This window comes from Xiphias gladius, chromosome 4 (genome assembly GCF_016859285.1).
Source record: "Xiphias gladius isolate SHS-SW01 ecotype Sanya breed wild chromosome 4, ASM1685928v1, whole genome shotgun sequence".
Lineage (NCBI taxonomy): Eukaryota > Metazoa > Chordata > Actinopteri > Istiophoriformes > Xiphiidae > Xiphias > Xiphias gladius.
In genome coordinates, this window is record NC_053403.1 from 17,292,078 (window position 1) to 17,313,293 (window position 21,216).

Sequence of the window (21,216 nt, forward strand, 5' to 3'; positions counted from 1 at the left end):
AACATGTATTGATTTTCAGATTTGTGCAGAAGCACTACCTGCAGACAACAAAATGATTTCTGACTAAGGCCACAGTGAAAAGAATTACAGTAGTAATGACAAGATGAGCCATTGAGAATCTTAGCAAGGCTTGCAAAATAATAAGTTTAACTTTATCCATTTTATACAGTGAGCATCCTTGAAATATTACTGTAGTTTTTAAGATTGCCACAATCACTAGTATGATTACAGTTATACTATGATTAGAATTCCATCCACAACAGACAGTTACATTAGCAGTTATGTATGATATTAGCTTTTAGGGTCAATAAAAAAAAAAGAAAAATGTTGCTGTTACTCAATGTTAATTAAATATCTAATTGACAAGCTTTAGGCAAATGATGCTCACAGTCTGCGTACAGCGTTCTGTATGTAGATATCCAAACTAGACACAGATATGAAACCTAAACAGTTCCATGCATGACTGTATTACAGGTGCTGCTAACCACAGATGTCACCAAAAAATAAACAAACAGGCAGCTTTCACAGATTAGCGCTTCAAGGTGATGAAAGTGATGTGCAAATTTGGAAGTAAAATTATATTCAGCAGTTAGCCAAAGGTACAAGAAATGTATATTTAATATATATAAGATATAGTAGAGTGCGATACAACCATATGTTTCCAGTTAGTTAATCGTGATTCTTTATACCAATATTATTATTCAGAACTGCATTTGCAACTGTAGAATATACTACAATAGGTTAGTAGAAGATATTAACAAGGGGCAAAAGATGCTCCCAGTCGATGCTACAGCTGAGGTAAGTCACAGAAAGAATGGTCATTCTATAAGGTGCCCTGATCATTACTTTATATATTCTTTATATCATTGTCCAAAGCTTTCAGTGTACTGCTATCACAGCTCTCCAATATCCCTCCTTCACACACGGTAAATCCAGTAGCTGAGAGGAAAACTGGGTTTGCTGATGAATGATCCCAGGGTGCCTTGATGAAAAACCATTTAACCTGCATGCTTCAGTAAATAGCCACTCATAGAAAAAAGAACTACGGAGAATGAAAGAGGAGCAGGATTGTTAGGGATGCAGGAGAAAGTCATTTTTCTTACATATTGTGTATTAACTGAAAATGTACAGTGTGTGTAGGCAATGTTTGAACTTAACAGGATGCAGTCTAATCCACAACTTGTACATTGATCCAAGAAGCTAAAAATGCTATATTTTATGTGTGTGTGTATATATATGTGTGTGTGTATATATATATTACACATATACATATATAGAGTATTTTAGTGTATTGCGTATTTTTTATATCTTATTTTATTTGATGTTCATGTGTTCTTTATCCAAATCTAAAATCAAATGAAATATAGGCTATAATGAAGTGCTGGCATTGGAATCAATGGATCCTAATTGGCCTTGTTTTGTTTGTAGATTTTTCAGCAGAGATAAGAAAAAAAACAAGGAGTAATCTGGCATCTTAAGAATCACTGTTTTTCTCGGTTTATGGACCTTGTAAAAAACCCACCCCTCTCTATCCTCTCTCATTCTCTGCCCTTTCTTCCTTTTCCCTCAACCAGCCCACTCACAACACTGAAGTAAATCCTTCTTTTTCCCTGCTGTTCTTGGGAGCCGGTGGGGATGTAACAGTAGACAGCACAGAGACTTGGCCACACACAGACGCACACACACACAAAGATACAAACACACTCACTCTCTCCCTTCCTTTTTCTGCCTCTCTGTGTCTCTCTGTTTTGTGGCGAGTATGAGCTCAGTGCCGCAGCTCTCGGTGACAAATTGATGTTGCGGCACTTTCCCACTTTCTGCAACCTTAGCATAAAACTGGCCCAACGATGTTCCTCCGCAGAATTCAATTTCACAGTTGAGTTAGGTTGTTGATTACCCTGCCAAACTCAGATTAATGCACGTTTAACCAACATGGATCAGGAGACCCTTTGCTGACAGCCAGCCAGCGGTGCCGGCCGATGATAGGGAGGTTTAAAACTGGGCCGTCCCAGCAGCAACAGCAGCAGCACCCCCCCCTACACACACACACACACACACACACACACACACACACACACACACACACACAAACACAAACCTGCCTTGAGTGATTGATTAAAAGAGTTCACACCATGTAATTATACACCATCCCAACACATCAGGGCTCCTGCTCCCGTTCTGTCTTTGCACGTGTGTGTGTGTGTGTGTGTGTTTGGGGGGGGGGCTGCTGCTGGAAAAAAAAAAGAGCGATAGGTACAGAGAGAGAAACAAATAAAACGGAAGAGAAAGGGAGGGAGTTTTTCTATTATCCTCTCATTCTCTTGAGAATTGATGAATAAAAAAACATGCTGGTTGAAGATCATTTTTGGGAGGTGTGGCAAATGTAATTTAGTTTAATCTCTGCATTGTGGAGTCAGCTTGATCCACTACTGTCAGTACATTAGTTTCCATTGCACTTTTTTACTTTAGCAGATACATTTAAACAAAATAAACTACTTTCTTTACATACACGGTTTCATTCCTAGCCTACTGCTAGTGTGGCTGGTTATATAATAGCTGAATATGCGAAATTGATTTAATCACTTTAGCCAAGTCGGGCACATTTCTGTTTTTTACATCACTTTTCTTGGGCCATCTACTACACTGTGTATTAGACATGCTAATGAGGATTGAAAAACACCAGCATTTTCGATGATAATAACTATAAAGCCACTAAGTTATGAATCACTACTGGTGTGTTCATTTGTGGTTTGAGATGCATGCCTTTGTATGTGTACAGCAAACATACATACGTGTCACTAAATTATGTACTACATACATGTGTGCATGTGTGGGTATGTACGTGCGTGCGTTCGTGTGTGCGTGTGTGTGCGTTGTGTGTGTGCATGTGTATACCTGTACTAGTACGGGGTACTAATGATAAAGTATGGTCCCTGTCCTGTGGACTAAACGATCTCCATTGAGTCTGTCGAGGGCTAATGTACCTGCAGACATACCTGGGATTAGAGCTGGGATTTTACTTTAGACAGAGTGTGTGGTCAGGCATGTACACTGATGCATTTAACACAGAAAGAACACTCTGCTAATGCATACAGTATACACTCAAGTCCCAGAGCCTCTGTAACTGGACAGTGTTTTTTTTTTTTTTAATAACTTTGTCACTGTGTTGTTTCCTCCAGGCTGACTATGAGCGTCCATCACGTGATGACAGTCATGGCAGCCTCCAGGTTACAGGTGGTGACACCTACCCCCGAGGGCCTCTTAAGCTACCTCAGAGCCACACCAAGCCACCTGGCTACCCCCCAGCACACCTGCCCTACCCCCCTGTCTTTCACCATTACAAACCCTCACCCTACCATCATCCCCCCTCCCAGCCGAGCCCACCATACACCCCTCAGGTACAGTATGTTCACTGTTTTCAGATATAAAAATGATGACAAACATTATAGAGATGCTTCAGTCAGGCTTTTTAGGGCTCATACAGATCAAATTTTAATCATTGTCATGTAATTTGAATGGGATTAATCCACTTTAACCTCTGGTTGTCTTCTGTCTGTGAACACTTTTTTGCAGAAAGATCACATGAAACATTTGAAAGTTTGTTTTTGTCCAGTGAAAACCATGTATCTCCTTTCAAACTTGACAAAGGATTGAGTATTCCTGAACATGCGGAACGGTTGTATGCTTCTAAAAGCCATATAAAACATACAAAACCCATTGAATTATCTAAAAAATTGCATTGTCAAAGAGTTGAAGATAGGCCTTATAAGTTGACATTTTGGAGATATGTGATTTTCACAGGACAACAATGATTGTACAATAGATTGCAATTGGAAACATGTTTTTTATGATGTTTTTCAAGTCACTGTAGTTTAGTTGAATCGGGGTAAACCATATAAGATTAAGACAAGTCAAGACTAATTCCAGTTTTTAGTCAAAAGTCAGCTCAAAATTCCTTTTAATTTTCCTAAATACAAAAACTGTAGAAAAATTGTATTATTATTTTATTGCCCGACAAATTTTCTTTCTTACTTAGTATGTTTGTACTTTTCAATCCAGGGGGCCTACTCGCAGCCTTCATCACCTTACATCCCCCCAGGGGCCTATCCCCCTCCTTCTTGGGGGTCAAGCTCAGACACCCAACCCTCCAGAGTCTCCCATGAGCAGTTCAGAGCTGCACTTCAACTGGTCGTCAACCCAGGTAAGAAATGGACAAAGGAAATGAAATTGATACTAAAATGCCTTTTTTTTGTTGTCTGGTTTTTCATCAAAATTGAGCTATGTTTGCGTTTGCCTACAGGTGACCCTCGGGAATACCTGGACAGCTTTATCAAGATTGGTGAGGGCTCCACGGGTATTGTGTGCATTGCCAGTGAGAAACACAGCGGCAAGCAGGTGGCTGTGAAGAAGATGGACCTCAGGAAACAGCAGAGGAGAGAGCTGCTCTTTAATGAGGTGTGAAAGAATGACAGAGAAACTGCAGTTCACTTATCTAAAAAGTAGTCACACCTAAAGCAGAACATTTCAACACAGAATAACATCACTGGTTATTCCCACTTCATACAACACATATAGTTGGATGTGTTGCAACTGCTACTTTGGGTCAGTTTGACTCACAAAAATAAAGAGCATGATGCCCACTACTCACATGTGAGACCAGAGCGAACATTTGTCACTGACTGTAGTCTCAAACAAGCAACAGCAGAGACTAAACTCATTTAAATAGCATCATTAAAGATGGCTCATTCTGTGCAAGATAGATAGAAATAAATCTCCCCATCCCACAGCATTACAGTAGCTTGCTTATTAACAAAAAAACAAGTTCAGTTTTCCTTTATTTTCCTGACATAAATTCATGGCTATCAAACCACTAACACATTTTTACATCCATAATTGCATTTATATTCTAAAAATTAAGTAATGTTCTCAGTGAAAACCCTAGGAAACAAATTTATTCATGCTGTTTCTATTTATGGTATTGAAAAATGATCGGTTGTTTTACAGATAAATGTGAATTGAGTAAAACCTCGGATTTCCTCATTCATCGAGCAATATTGCACTGATTCTATTTTGGGTCTGTGTATGTGTGTGTGTGTGTGTGCGTGTACTTGTACTTCTATCTGTGTGAGGACCAGTCATTTGTTGAGTTATATACCTTACGGAGTGAGGACATTTTGGACAGCGAAGGCATTTTGGCTGGTCCTCTCTTTCTGACACACCCAAAAGGGCTATTTGAGGGTTAAGACTTGATTTTAGGGTAGATGTTAGAATTAGGTTTAGGGTTAGGTATGGTTAAGGTTAGGTTAAAGGGCTAGGGAACGCAGTATCTCAATGAGTGTCCTCACAGCTAACAAAGGGCAATTGTATGTGTGTATGTGTGTGTGTGAGTTTTTGTCACTTTTTCCAGTATAAACACGGACCTTGTTGGGACCAGTAGTGTTCATGGGAAAAGCCTAGTACCAATTAGGCAAAACATCATTTCTGAGGTCCTGGTTAAGGTTACGGATAAGGTGTGAATTAAGGTTAGGGTAAGGTTAGGTTTAGGCATGAATTCGTTGAGGTTGAAGGTTAAGGTCAGGAGGAGGGTTTGGATTTATCTTACAACAATGAATGAAAGTCAATGCAATATCCTAATAAGGACAACTCTGCAAACCATTTCATTGTTTGTGTTCATTTCAGTGTGTGTGTGTGTGTGTGTGTGTGTGTGTGTGTGTTTGTGTGCGTGTGTCGAGAAGAGAGAGTGATAGAATGCATGCATGCATATGTGTACAATGAACACAGATCAGAAGCTGTGGTTGTTCAGTTGGGAACTAATTTGCTTTATGTAATCCTATTAATTGCTGAATGTAATCCTTTTATAGTTATGCCTCCAGAATATGTTAATATTAGACAAAGGAAAGTTAAATTAATAAATAATTGAAATTATATGAATAAATTTAATAAAGTAATGAAATAGTAGATAATATCCTTGTAACATATTTAACGTGCATTCACTCTGATACGATAATTGTATTACATATACATGTGTGTGTGTGCGTGTGTGTGTGTGTGTATACACATACACTCACACACAATTTTTTTCATATCAGATTATAAAATTTATAGGCCAAGGTTTGTGCTGGCTCTATATCATGTGACAATCCAGTAAAAGTACATCATGATAATAGAAATTGAATAGTAAATAGACGTTAAAAGCCATTTCATCTCTCCATCTTTCTCTCTCTCTCTCTCTTTCTCTCTCACTCTCTGTGGTTTAGGTGGTGATTATGAGGGACTACCATCATGAGAACGTAGTAGATATGTACAACAGCTACCTGGTGGGAGACGAGTTGTGGGTCGTCATGGAGTTCCTGGAGGGTGGGGCACTCACTGATATTGTGACTCACACCAGGTAAGCTAGAATATAGAAATACGATATAAGATACTGAGGTGTAAAATACCAAAAAATCCCTGAAGTGGGTGTGGAAGTAGTCAAAGAGTAACAATAACAAGTAAAAGAGTTACCAGGAGTTATAAGGTGTAGTCCTGCAAACAGTTATACTGGAGTCCAACCACTGCAACACAATTAGGAACCAGTGCGTTTTTAAATAAAGATACTTTATGTCACATACTGTGTGGACTTAAAAGTTCTGAAATACTACTGGGAGACAGGAGAAGACCTTCTTTAAATGTGAAGAGTAAAATCTTAAAGTCACTTCTAAAATGAAACACCAAATAAGTGATGCCAGCATAGGAGTACCAGTGAAAGGAACAGTTTGACATTTTGGGAAATGCACTTCTTTGCTTACTTGCTGAGTGTTAGATGAGAAGATCGATACCACTCTCATATCTGTCTATTAAATATGAAGCTACAGCCAGGGGATGGCTAGCTTAGCATAAAGGAAACAGAGGTGACCAGCTAGCTGGGCTCTGTCCAAAGGCAGTCTGCCTTCTAACATGCCTGAAAGTCACTGATTAAAATGTTATATCTCATTCGGTTGATGTACAAAAACTGTAAAAAGTGTAAAATCAACAACTTGTGGCTTTACCTGAAGTTGTCAGGCAACCAGCAGTATTTACAAATGCAATATAACATATTAGTTATTGAGCTTTAGAGTTGGTGGAAGGAAGATTTTGTTAGTTTTGGACCGTGCCAGTCTAACTCTTTCCCTCTGCTTCCAGTCTTTATGCTAAGCTAGGTTAATCGACCGCTAGCTGTAGCTTCATTTTTAACAGACAGATATGATAGTGGTATCAATCTTCTCATTTAGCTCTAGGCAAGAAAGCCAAAGACCTAATTTCCAAAAATGACCAACTATTACTTTAAAACCCTGTCATCTCCAATTTGGACAGACTGTATGCAGAAGGATTGAAAAAAGGTGATAAAAGCTACAATAAAAAAAAAAAAAAAAAGAAACTAATATGATATATTTCTAAGTCCAAGAAATTAGACCACAGCTTTGTGCTTGTTGTTTGTGTGTTTCAGTTGTGCTGAATAAATTGGCCTTGAGTGGGCGCTGAGAGAGAGCGGCCATATGGGAGAAGGTTCAAATCCTCCATTTTTACTTGAAATGTCTGAATGACTGGATACATGTGTTGTTCAGGTGATGGTAACAGCATTAAAAAGGGCTTAGCTGCTAATTAACAAGCAAAGATGTGTTGATAAAAATCATATAGTTGTTTGATTTGCTCTACACATCAGAAACTTCACAAAGATGGATGATTTCACAAGACGAACAGGAGAAACAAGCAGATGGGCTGTAATCCAATCCTGGCTTTGATAGTTCCAGGGGTTATCTTTCTCCAGCTTCACCTAATTGCTTCTCTGTTGTTGAGTCATGTTTTGAAGCTGCCGCCTTATTGTTTTAAGCTTACTTTGTGCTTGGTGTTTAATTGTAGTCATTTGCATGGAGTGTCAGCATTAGCACTGTGCGGTGTCGGATGCTAATAACACGCTTTGGTGAGGCTGAGCAGCACTGCTGTCGTGAAGTATTTTCAACAGTCTCCCACACAGATGTTTGCCTGTTTGTCTGTGTTTGTTCAGTGTGTGTGTGAGTGTGTGTGTGTGTGTGTGTGTGTGTGTGTGTGTGTGTGTGTGTGTGTGTGTGTGTGTGTGTGTGTGTGTGTGTGTGTTGGTGTGTTGGTGTGTGTGTGTGTTGGTGTGTGTGTGTGAGAGAGAGAGAGAGTTTTAGTATGCACGATTGCATTTAGAAGCATTAATGGAAATCTCAGTAAACAGGATATAATTTGGGACACATTTCTCTTTAACTCACCCTTTTTTTTTCTTTTTCATCATCTCTCACTCACAGTCACTCAACATGATTTTGATGAATATTGAAATACATGTGTAAGTTCAGAACAAAATTTTCTCAATATTCAAATTGATGATCTAAGAAACATCAAGAGTCGGAACAAAGACACAAAGAAGTAGGTGTTTTTTTAAATGGAACTTACTAGCTAGATGTCATTAAAATCACATTATTAGATTTTGATTGGATAGTAGCCATAGAAAATAAACACTTGATGTAATTATCTTGCATTATATACAAGTCATAATCTAAGGAATACAGGAGTTTATTTTTTCCCTGGTAATTTCAGCCATATTTGTCTAGGTGAAAGCTCTGTGCTATTTCTGTTAAGCCTTTTGTTGTGGAAATAACTGCTGCCTGCCTCACGTTGTGCAAGGTTCATCAGCTCGCTAGGTTGTTGGCAGCAAACACGCACACTGGGATTCGTGAACACACACACATCTAACACACACAGGCGAGTCAGCAGTGGCAGAATGGCCATCCCTGCTCCCTGAACTATTTCAGTCACGTTCAAATTTCAATTATACTTTTAGAGTTGGTTAATGTGCTGCACTTCACAGGGATTTTATCCAGTGTAATTGCAATAGCATATGTATTTGTGCTTGCTGGCGTGTATGTGTTTGTGTGGATGAGTGCCTGCATGTTTGTGTGTGCTTGTTTGTGTGTGCGTAGGTGCATCTGCAATTCTCCCCTTGACAACTTTTACGGGCTCATTAAAATTGTTTTTTACTTTGTGTTTGAAACAATTTTCTATTTCAGCGAGTCTGCTTCCCATTTGATTGTCTTTATTCATTTCTGTATGCGTGTGTGTGTTTGTCTGAGAGAGAGAGGGATGGGGGGGGGCAGTAATAATGGAATTGTTTTTGCGTACACGTCTCCATCCCATTCACGTTGAGTTAGCCAGTTGTTTTTCCATTAGCAGAAGGCTCATTTATCTCTTGTGATTGTAAATGCATACATGTGTGACAATAAAATCTGCTGCAGTCTGCAGTGTGAAGTGTGTGTCTCTATATGTGCGTGTGTGAGCGTGTGTGTGCACGTGCTTGTGTGAGGCCTGGGGGTTGTTTCACATTATTCAGGTTTCTAAGTGACTACTCCAACAGTGAGATCTTATAGACTGAGAGACAAGATGAAAAGAGAGATGACTGTAAGAGTTAAAGAGAGCGAGCATGACCGTACTGTACATGCATGAATATGTACATGTATTACACAGAGTCTGTGTATGTCTGTTTCCAAGGTCTATGCTTGCAAATGAGGGTGTCTCTGTTTCCGTACGTATCGTATGTGATGGCAGCTCAGACTGCACACACACTCATAAACATACAGCATGGCCTGGCCAGCTGGGTCTAGATGTTAATGTTCAGTGGAGCTGTGAGTTTTGTGTGAGCTTAGTCAGACACACTGCATCGCCCTGTCTCTCCATATGGGACCCTCCTGCCTGCCCTGCACATCACAGCTACAGCCGCTGCAGGCTACAGGGGGATATTTTCAAACTTGATTTCTGCTCCAGATAAATTGTGTTGGACTGTAATCTCTTTAGGATGACAGCCTGAATCTTCTATGTTTTAATAAACAATTTTAAGTTCTACCTCCAAAAATGTGTGTTATTACTTGAAATATGGGAATATACTTTGCCATATTATTGGCTAAATTGTTTTCTTGATGTACTTTGTAAATAAATTTAAGACATTCACATTTTTCTTTACTTTTTCACTTAGTCACCTTACTGTACCATTCCCTTTACCTCAATGCACCACGGAAAAACAAAGTATAGAAAACTACAGATAACACATGGATTCATACTTACTACTAAACTGTATAAATTTATAAAAGAAAGAAAAGAAAAATACAAGCAAGATAAAATATCGATACAATAAACTACATTCTCTAAGTAGCTATGAAATTAAATGTAACTTGATAAATGCAACCAATTAAACTTAGAATAAAAGTTCATAATGTTAAAAACTAAAATGGCCTGATGTGGTCTAATAACATTACTTTTAACTATCTAACTAACTATACTATAAAATCCAAGCTAAGAAAAATTAAATATTAATAAATTGATTTATCTGATTTATCTGAGTCATATCCTCTCCCAATTATATTTCTATTTATTTCCGTGCAGATTCAATGTTGCACAACAATCAGCTTTAAAGTAATCTGTTGTATTGCATGTATTGTTAGGTTAATGACAAAACAAATTTTTACTTTCTTAGTTGTTGCTGACACATTTGTGTGTGTGTGTGTGTCTCCTCACAGGATGAATGAGGAGCAGATTGCTACAGTATGTTTGTCGGTGCTGAGGGCTCTGTCCTACCTGCACACACAGGGCGTCATCCACCGCGACATTAAGAGCGACTCCATTCTACTGACCAGCGATGGCAGGGTAAGTGCATATGATGAGTGTGTGTGTCTGTGTCCTGTGTTTCTTTATGTGTGTTTGGATACACCGATCAGCCACAACATTAACACCAGTTACTGGTTTTCATGTTGTGGGTGATTGGTGTATATTATCCGTTCCCACTCCTCCCTTACTATGTTATTAAACCAGAAGATCAATTTTTCACACAGGGATATTACTAATACCCTAGGTATTAGTAACCAATACTACTACCCTTGTTCCTGTCACTGGTGATTTCAACACACACTCTCACACACTCACTGACCTTCTTGTCAACAGCCAGTGCTAGAAACTCATCATCATCAATTACAACCCAGTAATTAAATCCTCCCTAATGCCTCCGAACGAGCTGATAAGACATGATTAATTGAAGGATAATTAACCACTAATACAGGAGATTAGTGTATTCTATGAAAGCTCTTAATCACAGTGGGTCAGTGCACTTCTTGACATCAAACACAGAGGTTCTGAACTAATACAGTCGCTGCTGCATGTCAAGACACGTACATGATAGAAAGTGGAAGCTGACAGCAGCATGGTGTTTGTGTGTGTTTGCAGATCAAGCTGTCAGACTTCGGCTTTTGTGCTCAAGTTTCCAAAGAGGTGCCCAAGAGGAAGTCCCTTGTAGGCACGCCGTACTGGATGGCACCAGAGGTCATCTCTAGACTACCTTATGGGACTGAGGTGAGAACTTAAACACACGCACACACACACACACACACACACACACACACACAGAAACACCAGACACACACAAGGGTTAAGCTTGCTCTGCATTGGAGACAAAAGCTAAAGAAAGAGACACAGACAGTATACTGAATATTTGTACATGCTCATTTACTGCACTGACGAGAATGAGCATTCTGCTGTGTGTCCAGGTGGATATCTGGTCTTTAGGCATCATGGTGATTGAGATGGTGGATGGAGAGCCCCCTTACTTTAATGAGCCCCCTCTGCAGGCCATGAGGAGGATACGAGACAACCTGCCTCCACGGCTAAAAGAGTCACACAAGGTAGATCTGAAATGATAAGTAACCCAAGTTCCTTTATCTTTCAAGATCTTTCTGGCATATATTTGTGCTAGCAGTAGCTTCCCTTTACAATCCATGATAAAGATTAAATAAAGGACCAGAGTTCAAGTGTTTCTTTACAACCTCCAGGTGTCTTCAGTGCTTCGATCCTTCCTGGACCTGATGCTAGTGAGGGAGCCATCTCAGAGAGCTACAGCCCAGGAACTCCTCCAGCACCCCTTCCTCAAGCTTTCGGGACCGCCTTCCTGCATCGTCCCCCTCATGAGACACTATCGCCACCGCTGACCTGCTGGCCCAAACCCACCGTCTTCTACACTAAAAACACATACATACTGTACACACAGTACCAGGGTGGCACTGCCCTAACCCAGCCAAAACACTCCACCGCTTGGTGGTGCGCCACTAACACTCACACCTGTAACCGTGACGTAGATTAGGTAGATGAATATCTAAGAAATATATTTAAAAAACACACCACACAGAAAAGAAGAAAAAAATCGTCTACTATTTTGAAATTATCAACTGGAGTAGAGGAGTGCTCTGTGCCAGAGGAACTCTCTAGACATCCAGTAGAAACATGTGGCCTGGCTCGCCCTGCTGCAGTCTTCTCTCTTCCTCGACTGTGAGTCTTCAGCTCCATGTAGAGTTGTAGTAGCCATCAGCAAGAGCTTCAGAGGGTTGCGTCGAACTGGAGGGACCCTGAGGACCGGCAGTCTGCTCCAGACCAAAGCAGCGGAGGGCAGAACAATCAGCTGCGTGCAGAAAGAGCGGTTTCTGACTGGTACTGACTCTCAGACGGCTGCTGCGTCATCAGTCCATCTGAAGGACAGGCTGCTGCTCAGCTGGTCAAACAGAGACGAGCTCTCTTGTATCGCTCTTCTCAAACACTAACAGTGAAAATGTATTTTAGAGAAACTTGTAAGTTTTTCTGTACAGTTTTGATAATTTGCAGTATTTTATCGTGTCGTAACCATTGTGATATGAGCAGTATTAAACAGAGTTTCTGCAGAGATCTTTCCTACTGTTTATAATCCAGTTTTTGCTTAAAGATATAGGAGATATCCCAAATAAACCCATCTAAACCTAACTGTTACTAAAATACGAAATATATTTATTATCTTACATTTGTAGACAGAACTTCAATTAAATGTTGGAAAAAGGGTAATGTCAGAATTTTGTATGACGTTTTAAAGTATTTATTTATTTATTGGAATTGAAGCTTTATTTTTTGGTAGTGTGGCCTTTTTTTTGCTTATTTTGTTTTGTTTTTTTGTTGGGTTTTGATTTACATTTCTAACAACGCATCGGCAGACAGTGATATCAGTTGTTTTATCATCCAAGCAATACCCCAAACCTGTTTATGAAACCATGAAGCCCTGTATTTATGATACTGTAATTACACCATGCATTTAAATGTAGCACAGATTGAGTGGATTTGACCAAAAAAAGATTTACTCTACGCAGACCTGTTTTCTTTTATATTAGGAATGTCATCCTGTTTCTCTAAATGCTAAGAGGCGCCCATCCAAGACGCCTGCATACCGCACAGATTTTAGGATGCTGATAAAAGGTCTCGTTTTTTATTCACATACTCACTGTCATCATCTCACTCCTTATCCCGCCTCAGTCAGAGACACACTCGCTATCACTGGAACTGTGCTGCCATTCTCATCTCTGGTCAGACCAGGAGAACAGTGTAATCCTCCTCCCTGCATCGTTTTTACCAATCATTCACTGTGATATGTAAATATGACTGTGCGTAGGTGAGCGTGTGTGTGTTTGTTTGCGTGCGAGTGTGTGTCCATGTGTGTCAAAGAGCAAAAGAGGTAGAGCGTGTTTATCTCTGTACAACATCTGAAAGTGTGTGTGCGAGCGTGTGTTTGTTTGTGTGCTGCTGGTTAATCCTTGACAATGTGTCAGGACTTGAATGAGTAACACTTATCTGTGGTGTTGGCTTGTACAGTGATATTGCATGTTTGTTATCAGTGAAGCTGGTTTCAATTAAAAAAACGCCCATAAAAACATTGAGATGTGTTGCATGGATTTTTCCTTCATTACCCTCTACAGTCTCTTCCTCTTCTCTCTAAGTGTCTCATATCAAGCAGAGATTTTTATTAAAAAGTCAGATTCTTCAAGGGACTTTCTTTAAGCCATCAACAGTTTATTTTCTCTTTGTTTTTTTGGTCTTCCATTTTCTCTAAATTCAACAGTTCTCATTTCCAACTATTTCACCCTAACTTCACCTCTGAACAGAGAAGCAGAAAGACACATCCATGGATTGGTGTTGCCATAATATATGAGGTTATTTCTCTTTCTTTCCTCTAAGCCATTTCCCTCTGAAACACTATAATGGGATATTGATCTAGCTCGGACAGAGAATGGAGCTTCTTTCTCAAAGAGAGATACCTCTGCCAAAGGCCCAATAAATAAAAGCACAAGTACTGGTGCCAACCGGACTGCAGGGCATCAATTTGGATCAAACTGAAGACTGTAGAGTCGCTGAGTTACTATTAAAGTGAATAATATTATACATCCACTTATTCACAAAACACCGCACTCAACTGTTCCACTCACAGGGACTAAGCATCATGTTAAAGGTATGGGTAAATCAAAAATCTGACAATGTGAGTGTTGGTGGTCTTAGCAGCTCTGAGAAATGATATAAAAAGCTTAATTTTTACTGTTTTATAAAAAAACTATTAAATTAGAACATTTGACAGTGGACTATTTGACACTTTACAGCAGGAAACGCACATAATTAATATCATTAATTAATTAGCACATTTAGGTCTGTGTGCATTCTACAGTAACATACAAATTACACATGGTAGGCTTTTTAAGGCTGATTTTGGTATTGTTGAGTCAGTATCTTTAAATTTTACTGCTTCTGGGCAAAACTTAATTCAGTTAAATTAAAATAATTGAGCTTTTCTCCAACATTATATTCCTGGTTAGTGTGGACAATTGTGAAGCAGCGTTTAGAAAATTAAAACATAATTAGGCAGTTAAATGGATAAATCTTACGTGAAAAAAAAAAAAAAAAGCCCTTACGTTCCCTATACATATAGCATATTTTCTGGCCATGACATTCTTCATTTTTTGAGACATGTTGGTTAACAAATGTGGAGGACAATCACTTGCCTGACAGTTGTTCAAATACTTTATTCCAGTTAGGTGAAACTTGGCAGGATTTTCACATCTTCTGTTTCTACAGAAGCTACCACAACACTCAAATAAACACTACGACATTATGTGAACGACTGTTCACGGGCGGCGAGCTGCAAGGCCAGCTGAAATATCGCTCAAAAGGAAATTTATTCGACTCTTTTGATGAAGAATTGAATAAATAGATCAACTGATTTTTTTCAAACAAAATAAATAAACCCATAAACCCTATATATGTATATATGTAATGTGTGTGTATGTGTGTGTGTATGTGTGTGTGTATGTATGTGTATCATTTCAGCTCTATACATGATACAGTGCTGAAGACACCAGCAGAGCTCATTCCTGACTGTTCACACTGACAGTGTTAAAACCATCCCTTGCATCCCATGATGTTGTGGCTGTTACAGATGTAGTGCGATTAATCTGCGCTTGGCCTGGTTTTAAAATGGCAGTTACAGTCAGATAGGTGATCAGGGAAAGTTAGAATGGGCCTCTCAGGTCCTGAGTTGACCTTACGTAAAGATCATTTCCAACGGTGAAGTGGCCTGGTCGAGTGAAAAACCGGATTAAGGGGACTGTGACTCTGATCTGTTGGGACCGAGGATGATGTATGACATCCACGCTGCTGAAACAAATGGGTGTCGCTGACACAAATGCTCAGGTTATTTTCAATTAGATTTGCTCCTATTGGGTTTCCTTTCGAAGGCCCAGATTTAGACAACAAAATCAATACCTCATCCCTGCAGCTTCTATACTGACAGGTGCATCAGTCACCTTTTTCTCGTCCTCTATTTCATTTGAACACCGTAGTCTTGTTTAATTTGTTTTAAACCAATATAGGAAAGAAACTGTTACATTTATTTAGTTTGAAAGATTGAAGAGATTGTAATGTACTAATGTGATAGACAATAGAAATAACTTGACAGGGGTGTAGAGATGATTCCAGCAATTTATTTCAATGAACTGAAGAATACTGCACAAGATTGCATCAGCAGAGGTTTATGCATAGACTTTGTTTCTGAAAATATTATACACATATTATTTTTTAATTTAATAACCTCTGTACTTTCATAACCACTCATGTGGCATTCTGATAAATTCTTCACTATTTAGTACAGAATCTTTGTCAAATATTTATGTATTTCTTTCTTCCGTTTTTGATATGTTCCATACATCAGAAGAGAGAAAAGATTTGTTGAAGTCAAAGCAAAAACATCGCAACTCAATGACTCTGAATGCCACTGCACTGCACACACTACAAGACTTGTCCACTGTCAACACTATGGCTGCATTCAAAAAAGAAATAAAAGGGATTCTTGAACAAAAATACATTAAGGTTAGCAAATACAGAACCAACAATAGGTATTGAAATTATGTAGCAGCAATTTCAGAGAGAGGAGAGGAAGAGAGGGTGACAGACTGTTAGAGAATGACAGCAGAAGCTCAGGCAATACCGGAAATTTCTTTCAAAGATAAGTTGGATAAAAATGGCTGAAGTGATAAAGTAGGCCCCAGTAATGTCAGGGAAAAAACAGGTGAACTGTAACCTCATGTTGGTGATTTTCATATGTTAAACAACCACCAATCTGAACAGTTATATTTTCATAAAAGCATAAATTAATGTTTTTATTTTCATTAAAATTCTTCTCACTGTAATGCAGACTATGAATTCATGGTTTAAAGATTCAAATTCAGCAGTCAGGTAAATAAGATTTTGGTGGGTTGACCCTCCAACTACATCCATGCTAGGCCCCAAGCCGTCCCATTAACTTGTGTTTTAGCTGTTCAAAAGTTCCAGTGGGCCTACATTATAGGCTACACACATTTCTCTTTCAGGGAAACAGCCCATGGCAGGGCCCTTTCCTCTGTGGTGTTAGGCCTGGGACATCGATGAGACAAGTCTTTTATCAGGTTAGCTTTGGAGAGAGCTGAGGGAGCCGCCGCTGTGCTGCTGACTACATGTTCTTGTACATGGAGCGATCTCTGGGGAGCTGGGGCTGGTTCGCTGTCAGCTTCAGGTGGAAGTGGTAGACGGTGAGCGTGATGATGATTATGAGGCCCAAAATGAGGCCCAGAATGAGGGGGAGGGTCTCCTCCAGGCGCTCCCGCTGGTCGGTGATACACTTGTAGGCTGCAGAAAGTGGAATGATGAGCACGGTCAGCATGATGAACATGACTGACAGGGGTCCTTAAAGGCCTGCGATAATGTGTAGATTCATGCAGAATATCTGTGTACTGTCTTTTAAGGCTGAGTGATAATTTGATATTCTTTTGCCATGTCTTTGGTCATTTTACAAAATTCAGTTTAACCTTTGGCTTCAACTAACAATAATTTTCATTACTGATTAATTTTAAGTTTTTAACTTTACATATAACATAATTGCTATAATGCACATCAATAAATCCACTGACATTATAGATAAAGTATTTCAGATATAAGTGTTTCTTTTTCTACCATTCATACATGCTTTGGACAATTCTAAAGATTTTTTTTAATTTTAAGATATTTATCTATATTGGAAAAGTATTATTACTATTGATATATTAATGTAAGAAATTTCACTCAGCCCTACTGTCTTTGTTATCTTCAGTAGAAATCAGTAATGAACCACATGCTCATCATGTGGCATCTTACAGACTCTTAGTCGGGCATCAGCATAGGCTGTTAGAGGTATGCGTACTGTATGTGCAGCATATATAAGTGCGTTTGTGTGTAGTGTGTTGCACGTCTGTGTGTGAGCGGATCATGGAGGTCGCATCTACGTGTGCTTGTTCCTGGGGTTTTTATGTGCCAAATGACACAAATTTCAAATAGATGCCTTCTCTCTCTTTGTTATATGATTACCTTTTCTTTCCATCTTTTGTGCTCAGCTAAATGCATGTTAGCTTGCACACATCTATCTTTTCATACATGTGTGTTAGTTAGGAGGAAGGAGGACACCAAAACAACAACTGGCTGTACTATTTGTACAGTATGTGTATGTGGTGTAAAGGTGAAGGTGTCCCTCCTTGTGGACAACAGTATTTTTACACTAGGAGGAAGGCAGTGAAGCATAGCACAGCCTAGTTTACGGCAGCTCAGAGCAAACGATTCTTCCAAGGAGACTGGCTTCAGAGGACGGCCAGGTTCATTGAGTAGGTCTATAAAAGCTGCATTGAGGGCAAGGATATGACTGCACTCATAAAGTCCTAATGACCCCCACCCCTTCTTTCCTCCTCTCTCTTGCTCTCTCTTTGTGTCTCTTTTGTCTCTCTTGCATCCCCAACCCCTTTTTTTTCTCTTGTTACCCTGTTTCCCTCTCTGCAGCCTGATGTACTCCTCATACTGCAGCAATAACCCCCTAGAGAGCTGCGACTGGGTGTGTGTGTGTGTGTCTGTGTGTGTGTTTGTGTGCCAGCGAGAGATGTAAGTCTTCACCGCAGGATTTCTCATCATCATCATCATCATCATCATCTCTGTAGTGTGACTAGAGAACAGTGGTATTGTGTGGCAAAAGCTGACTTGCTCTTAGTGGCAGTGTTTCTCAGAAAGGTACTTAGGTTGTTCTTACGTTCACTGAACATGAAGTCTGAGGCGATGTCAAAGGGCTGGATCTGGGTGTCGTACATGGAGATGGTGATGCCCTTCTGGTGGTCACTAGAGATGAGGGTGAGAGTCTGCTGTGCCGTGCACACATAGGAGCGCCCGGCGGGGGTCACCAGAGCCGACAGACGGTGGGTGCTGGCCGTGTGCTTCCCAGCTGGAAAGAAAGGAAGAGTCGTTATGAATACAAAGTAAGCAGGAAGGCGTCATGATGTAACTAAGTTTAGGATATGTGTGTGTGTGTGTGTGTGTGTGTGTGTGTGTGTGTGTGTGTGTGTGTGTTTGGCCTCCATTCATTTTATGTAAGCTTATGTGAAAAAGAGATTTAATTTAACAATTTCTAGTGATTTTTAGTGTATAATGGGGGTGGATCCAGTGCAACTAAACGCAACAGGAACAACAAAAAGACTGTAAAAATCCCCCAAAACAAAATGAAATTACAGTAAATAATGAAACAAAAGCATTTTAAAAACACTTAAAATTGTTGCCAGTTGACAATAAAATTATAGAAAACTTTAGGATTTTGGTACCCGTCTTATTATAAAAGGTCTACAACTACTACTACTAATAATAATATGCGTATTTTCAGCTGAAAAGCGCAGGATAAAACACTGAAATCAATAATAATTTCGCGTAAGAGTCAAAACTGGATAGTCTGCGTGGGCGAAAGTCGTGAAATCCCTGCATGAATCAGCGCTCCAATTCCAGTTGAACGCTAATTTATGATGAACGAGAGCTAGTTGCGATCACAGCAGGCGGGATGGAAAGGCGCTGAGTTGCTACTGTACACAGGCTCGGCGGGAGACTCACGGTTGTACGCGTTGATGAAATGCGATGTCTCCGAGGTGTCGTAGACGAACTGGACCTTGCTAATCTTCCACACCTCGATGCCCTTGTCACGGAACTCCTGCAACACGCAGAGGAACGCGCACAAAGACAGAATTCAACATAAATTTGAAACAGCAGACACTGTACTTGCTTATTTTCAAATTCCTCAGCGAAAATAAGATCCAAAGTGACAGGACATTTGTGAAAATGTACACCTATGTGACGATTGGCGATGTCCAGATTATTTATTTTTTATTATTATTTTCTCTTCTGTTGCGTCTGATGATACAGTACATATATCATAGCGGTTTCCTCTGCCTTTTCTCGCCCACCTTAGAGAAGAAGATGCGGAGGGTGTACGCGTTGTTCTTCCAGGTTATGTGGATCTCTGATTCCGTGCTCCCACATTTCCCCTCGATTTCTGCACCACGGGGCAGAGTGAACGACGCCTGCTCGGTGATCAGCTGCAAAAGGACAGAAGAAGCACGCGGACAGACAGGGACAGATTACGGACTGAAATGTCACTGAACGGAGTTTTTTTTTTTTTTTGACTTCCATTTTTACGCACGGATTTACAGGGCAACCAAATATCCAGAAAGCACATCGGATTACTCGAATGAGTTGTTCTTACTAACAGAAACAAGTGAAAGTCCTTTTAATGATTCTAAAGTTTGATATCGAAATATATTCCTTCTCTTGATGATGGATCTAATGCGTCGTCAGCGTTTTACGCACGACTTCACACTACAAAAGCAGTTTCCAAAATCCAGTTCTAATGTAATCAAAATACATTTCACTTATTAATATGAGCAAAAACAATCCATTTAAATAAATATCATATTTTGCATGTAAAACATTTTTTCCCAGCGCTGCAACCACCGTTAGGCACAACGGATAACCCCTTTAATGTCTGCGACGCAAAGCAACACTTTATTCAGCTTCCAAGATTGAATCCGCCTCTGCCTTCCATTTTTTTTTTTTTTTTTTTTTTTTTTTTTAAGCATCCACATGTATTAAAATGCACGGGGGCATTCCTTACGTCTATCCCGTTGAGCGCGAGTACGTCATATGGCACGAGGAATTTCACGGCGAACTCCACCATCAGGCATGTCGTGCCGTTCTCCCGGACCGCGAAGATGGCTCTGTCCGGGTTGTTGGAGAGACCGGACAGGTTCTCCCCTTCCTGCTCCGCCAGGACCACGGACAGCACCAGCACACCTGGTAACCAAATGGAACAGAATAGAATGCTGAGAAGTTGGAGGTGGGGGCGCTCATGTCAAAGGGGGTAACAGATGGAGCACACACGCTCACGCGCACACACCAAGACATGCGGAATCAGCAGAAACAGCGGCGAAATGGGCTAATCCGAGTTTAGCTGAAGGTCCCCCCACGTCTTCAGATCCCTGGTAAATCACCTCTGTTTCCTCACGGCAAAGTCAAAATCAGGTTGAAACAGTGGAGACTGAAATCTGCAGTATCAGGGGAGCAACAGCACGCCACTGGCTGCAGTCTAAACAACGTCAGAAAGTGATGTGCTGCAACTCTGATCAGAGACTTCTATATTTATGAGTAGGGAAGAAGAGGTGAAACACGCCAACTCATAGGAACACACACATACACTGTCATGCTGAAACACGCGCCGTAGGTGAACGCGCACACACGCACACACACACACACACACACACACACACACACACACACACACACACACATACACTGCAGTGAGGAGTCACGACAGCCGCACAAACACGCGCACACACACACGCACGCACGAACACACAAACAGACACACACACACACACACACACACACACACACACACACACACACACACACACACACACACACACTCTTACCAAACACACTGAGCAGCAGAAGTCGGGCGCTCTCCGTGGTGCTGAAACCGAGTCGTCCCAT

At 40.2% G+C, this 21,216-nt stretch overlaps 2 protein-coding genes across 6 annotated transcripts in view; one reads left to right on the plus strand and one right to left on the minus strand.

Annotated features, from left to right (window-relative positions):
* The window catches only part of pak5 (p21 protein (Cdc42/Rac)-activated kinase 5), a 67,684-nt gene extending 53,953 nt beyond the window's left edge, over positions 1-13,731 (plus strand). For all 5 annotated transcript variants that reach the window (XM_040125666.1, XM_040125667.1, XM_040125669.1 and 2 more), the window contains 8 exons: positions 3,180-3,398; positions 4,060-4,201; positions 4,301-4,455; positions 6,258-6,391; positions 10,548-10,674; positions 11,248-11,373; positions 11,568-11,702; positions 11,850-13,731. In XM_040125666.1, coding sequence (XP_039981600.1) covers positions 3,180-3,398; positions 4,060-4,201; positions 4,301-4,455; positions 6,258-6,391; positions 10,548-10,674; positions 11,248-11,373; positions 11,568-11,702; positions 11,850-12,005 — 1,194 coding nt within the window. In that variant the 3' untranslated portion in view covers positions 12,006-13,731. The remainder of the gene's footprint in view (positions 1-3,179; positions 3,399-4,059; positions 4,202-4,300; positions 4,456-6,257; positions 6,392-10,547; positions 10,675-11,247; positions 11,374-11,567; positions 11,703-11,849) is intronic.
* A 3,112-nt stretch (positions 13,732-16,843) lies between these two features.
* lamp5 (lysosomal associated membrane protein family member 5) lies at positions 16,844-21,216 on the minus strand. Its single transcript, XM_040125899.1, has 6 exons — positions 21,156-21,216; positions 20,339-20,517; positions 19,632-19,763; positions 19,282-19,378; positions 18,440-18,628; positions 16,844-17,019 (listed from the first exon to the last, which is right to left on the minus strand). The coding sequence occupies exons 1-6, from the start codon at positions 21,214-21,216 to the stop codon at positions 16,844-16,846; spliced, it is 834 nt and encodes a 277-aa protein (XP_039981833.1).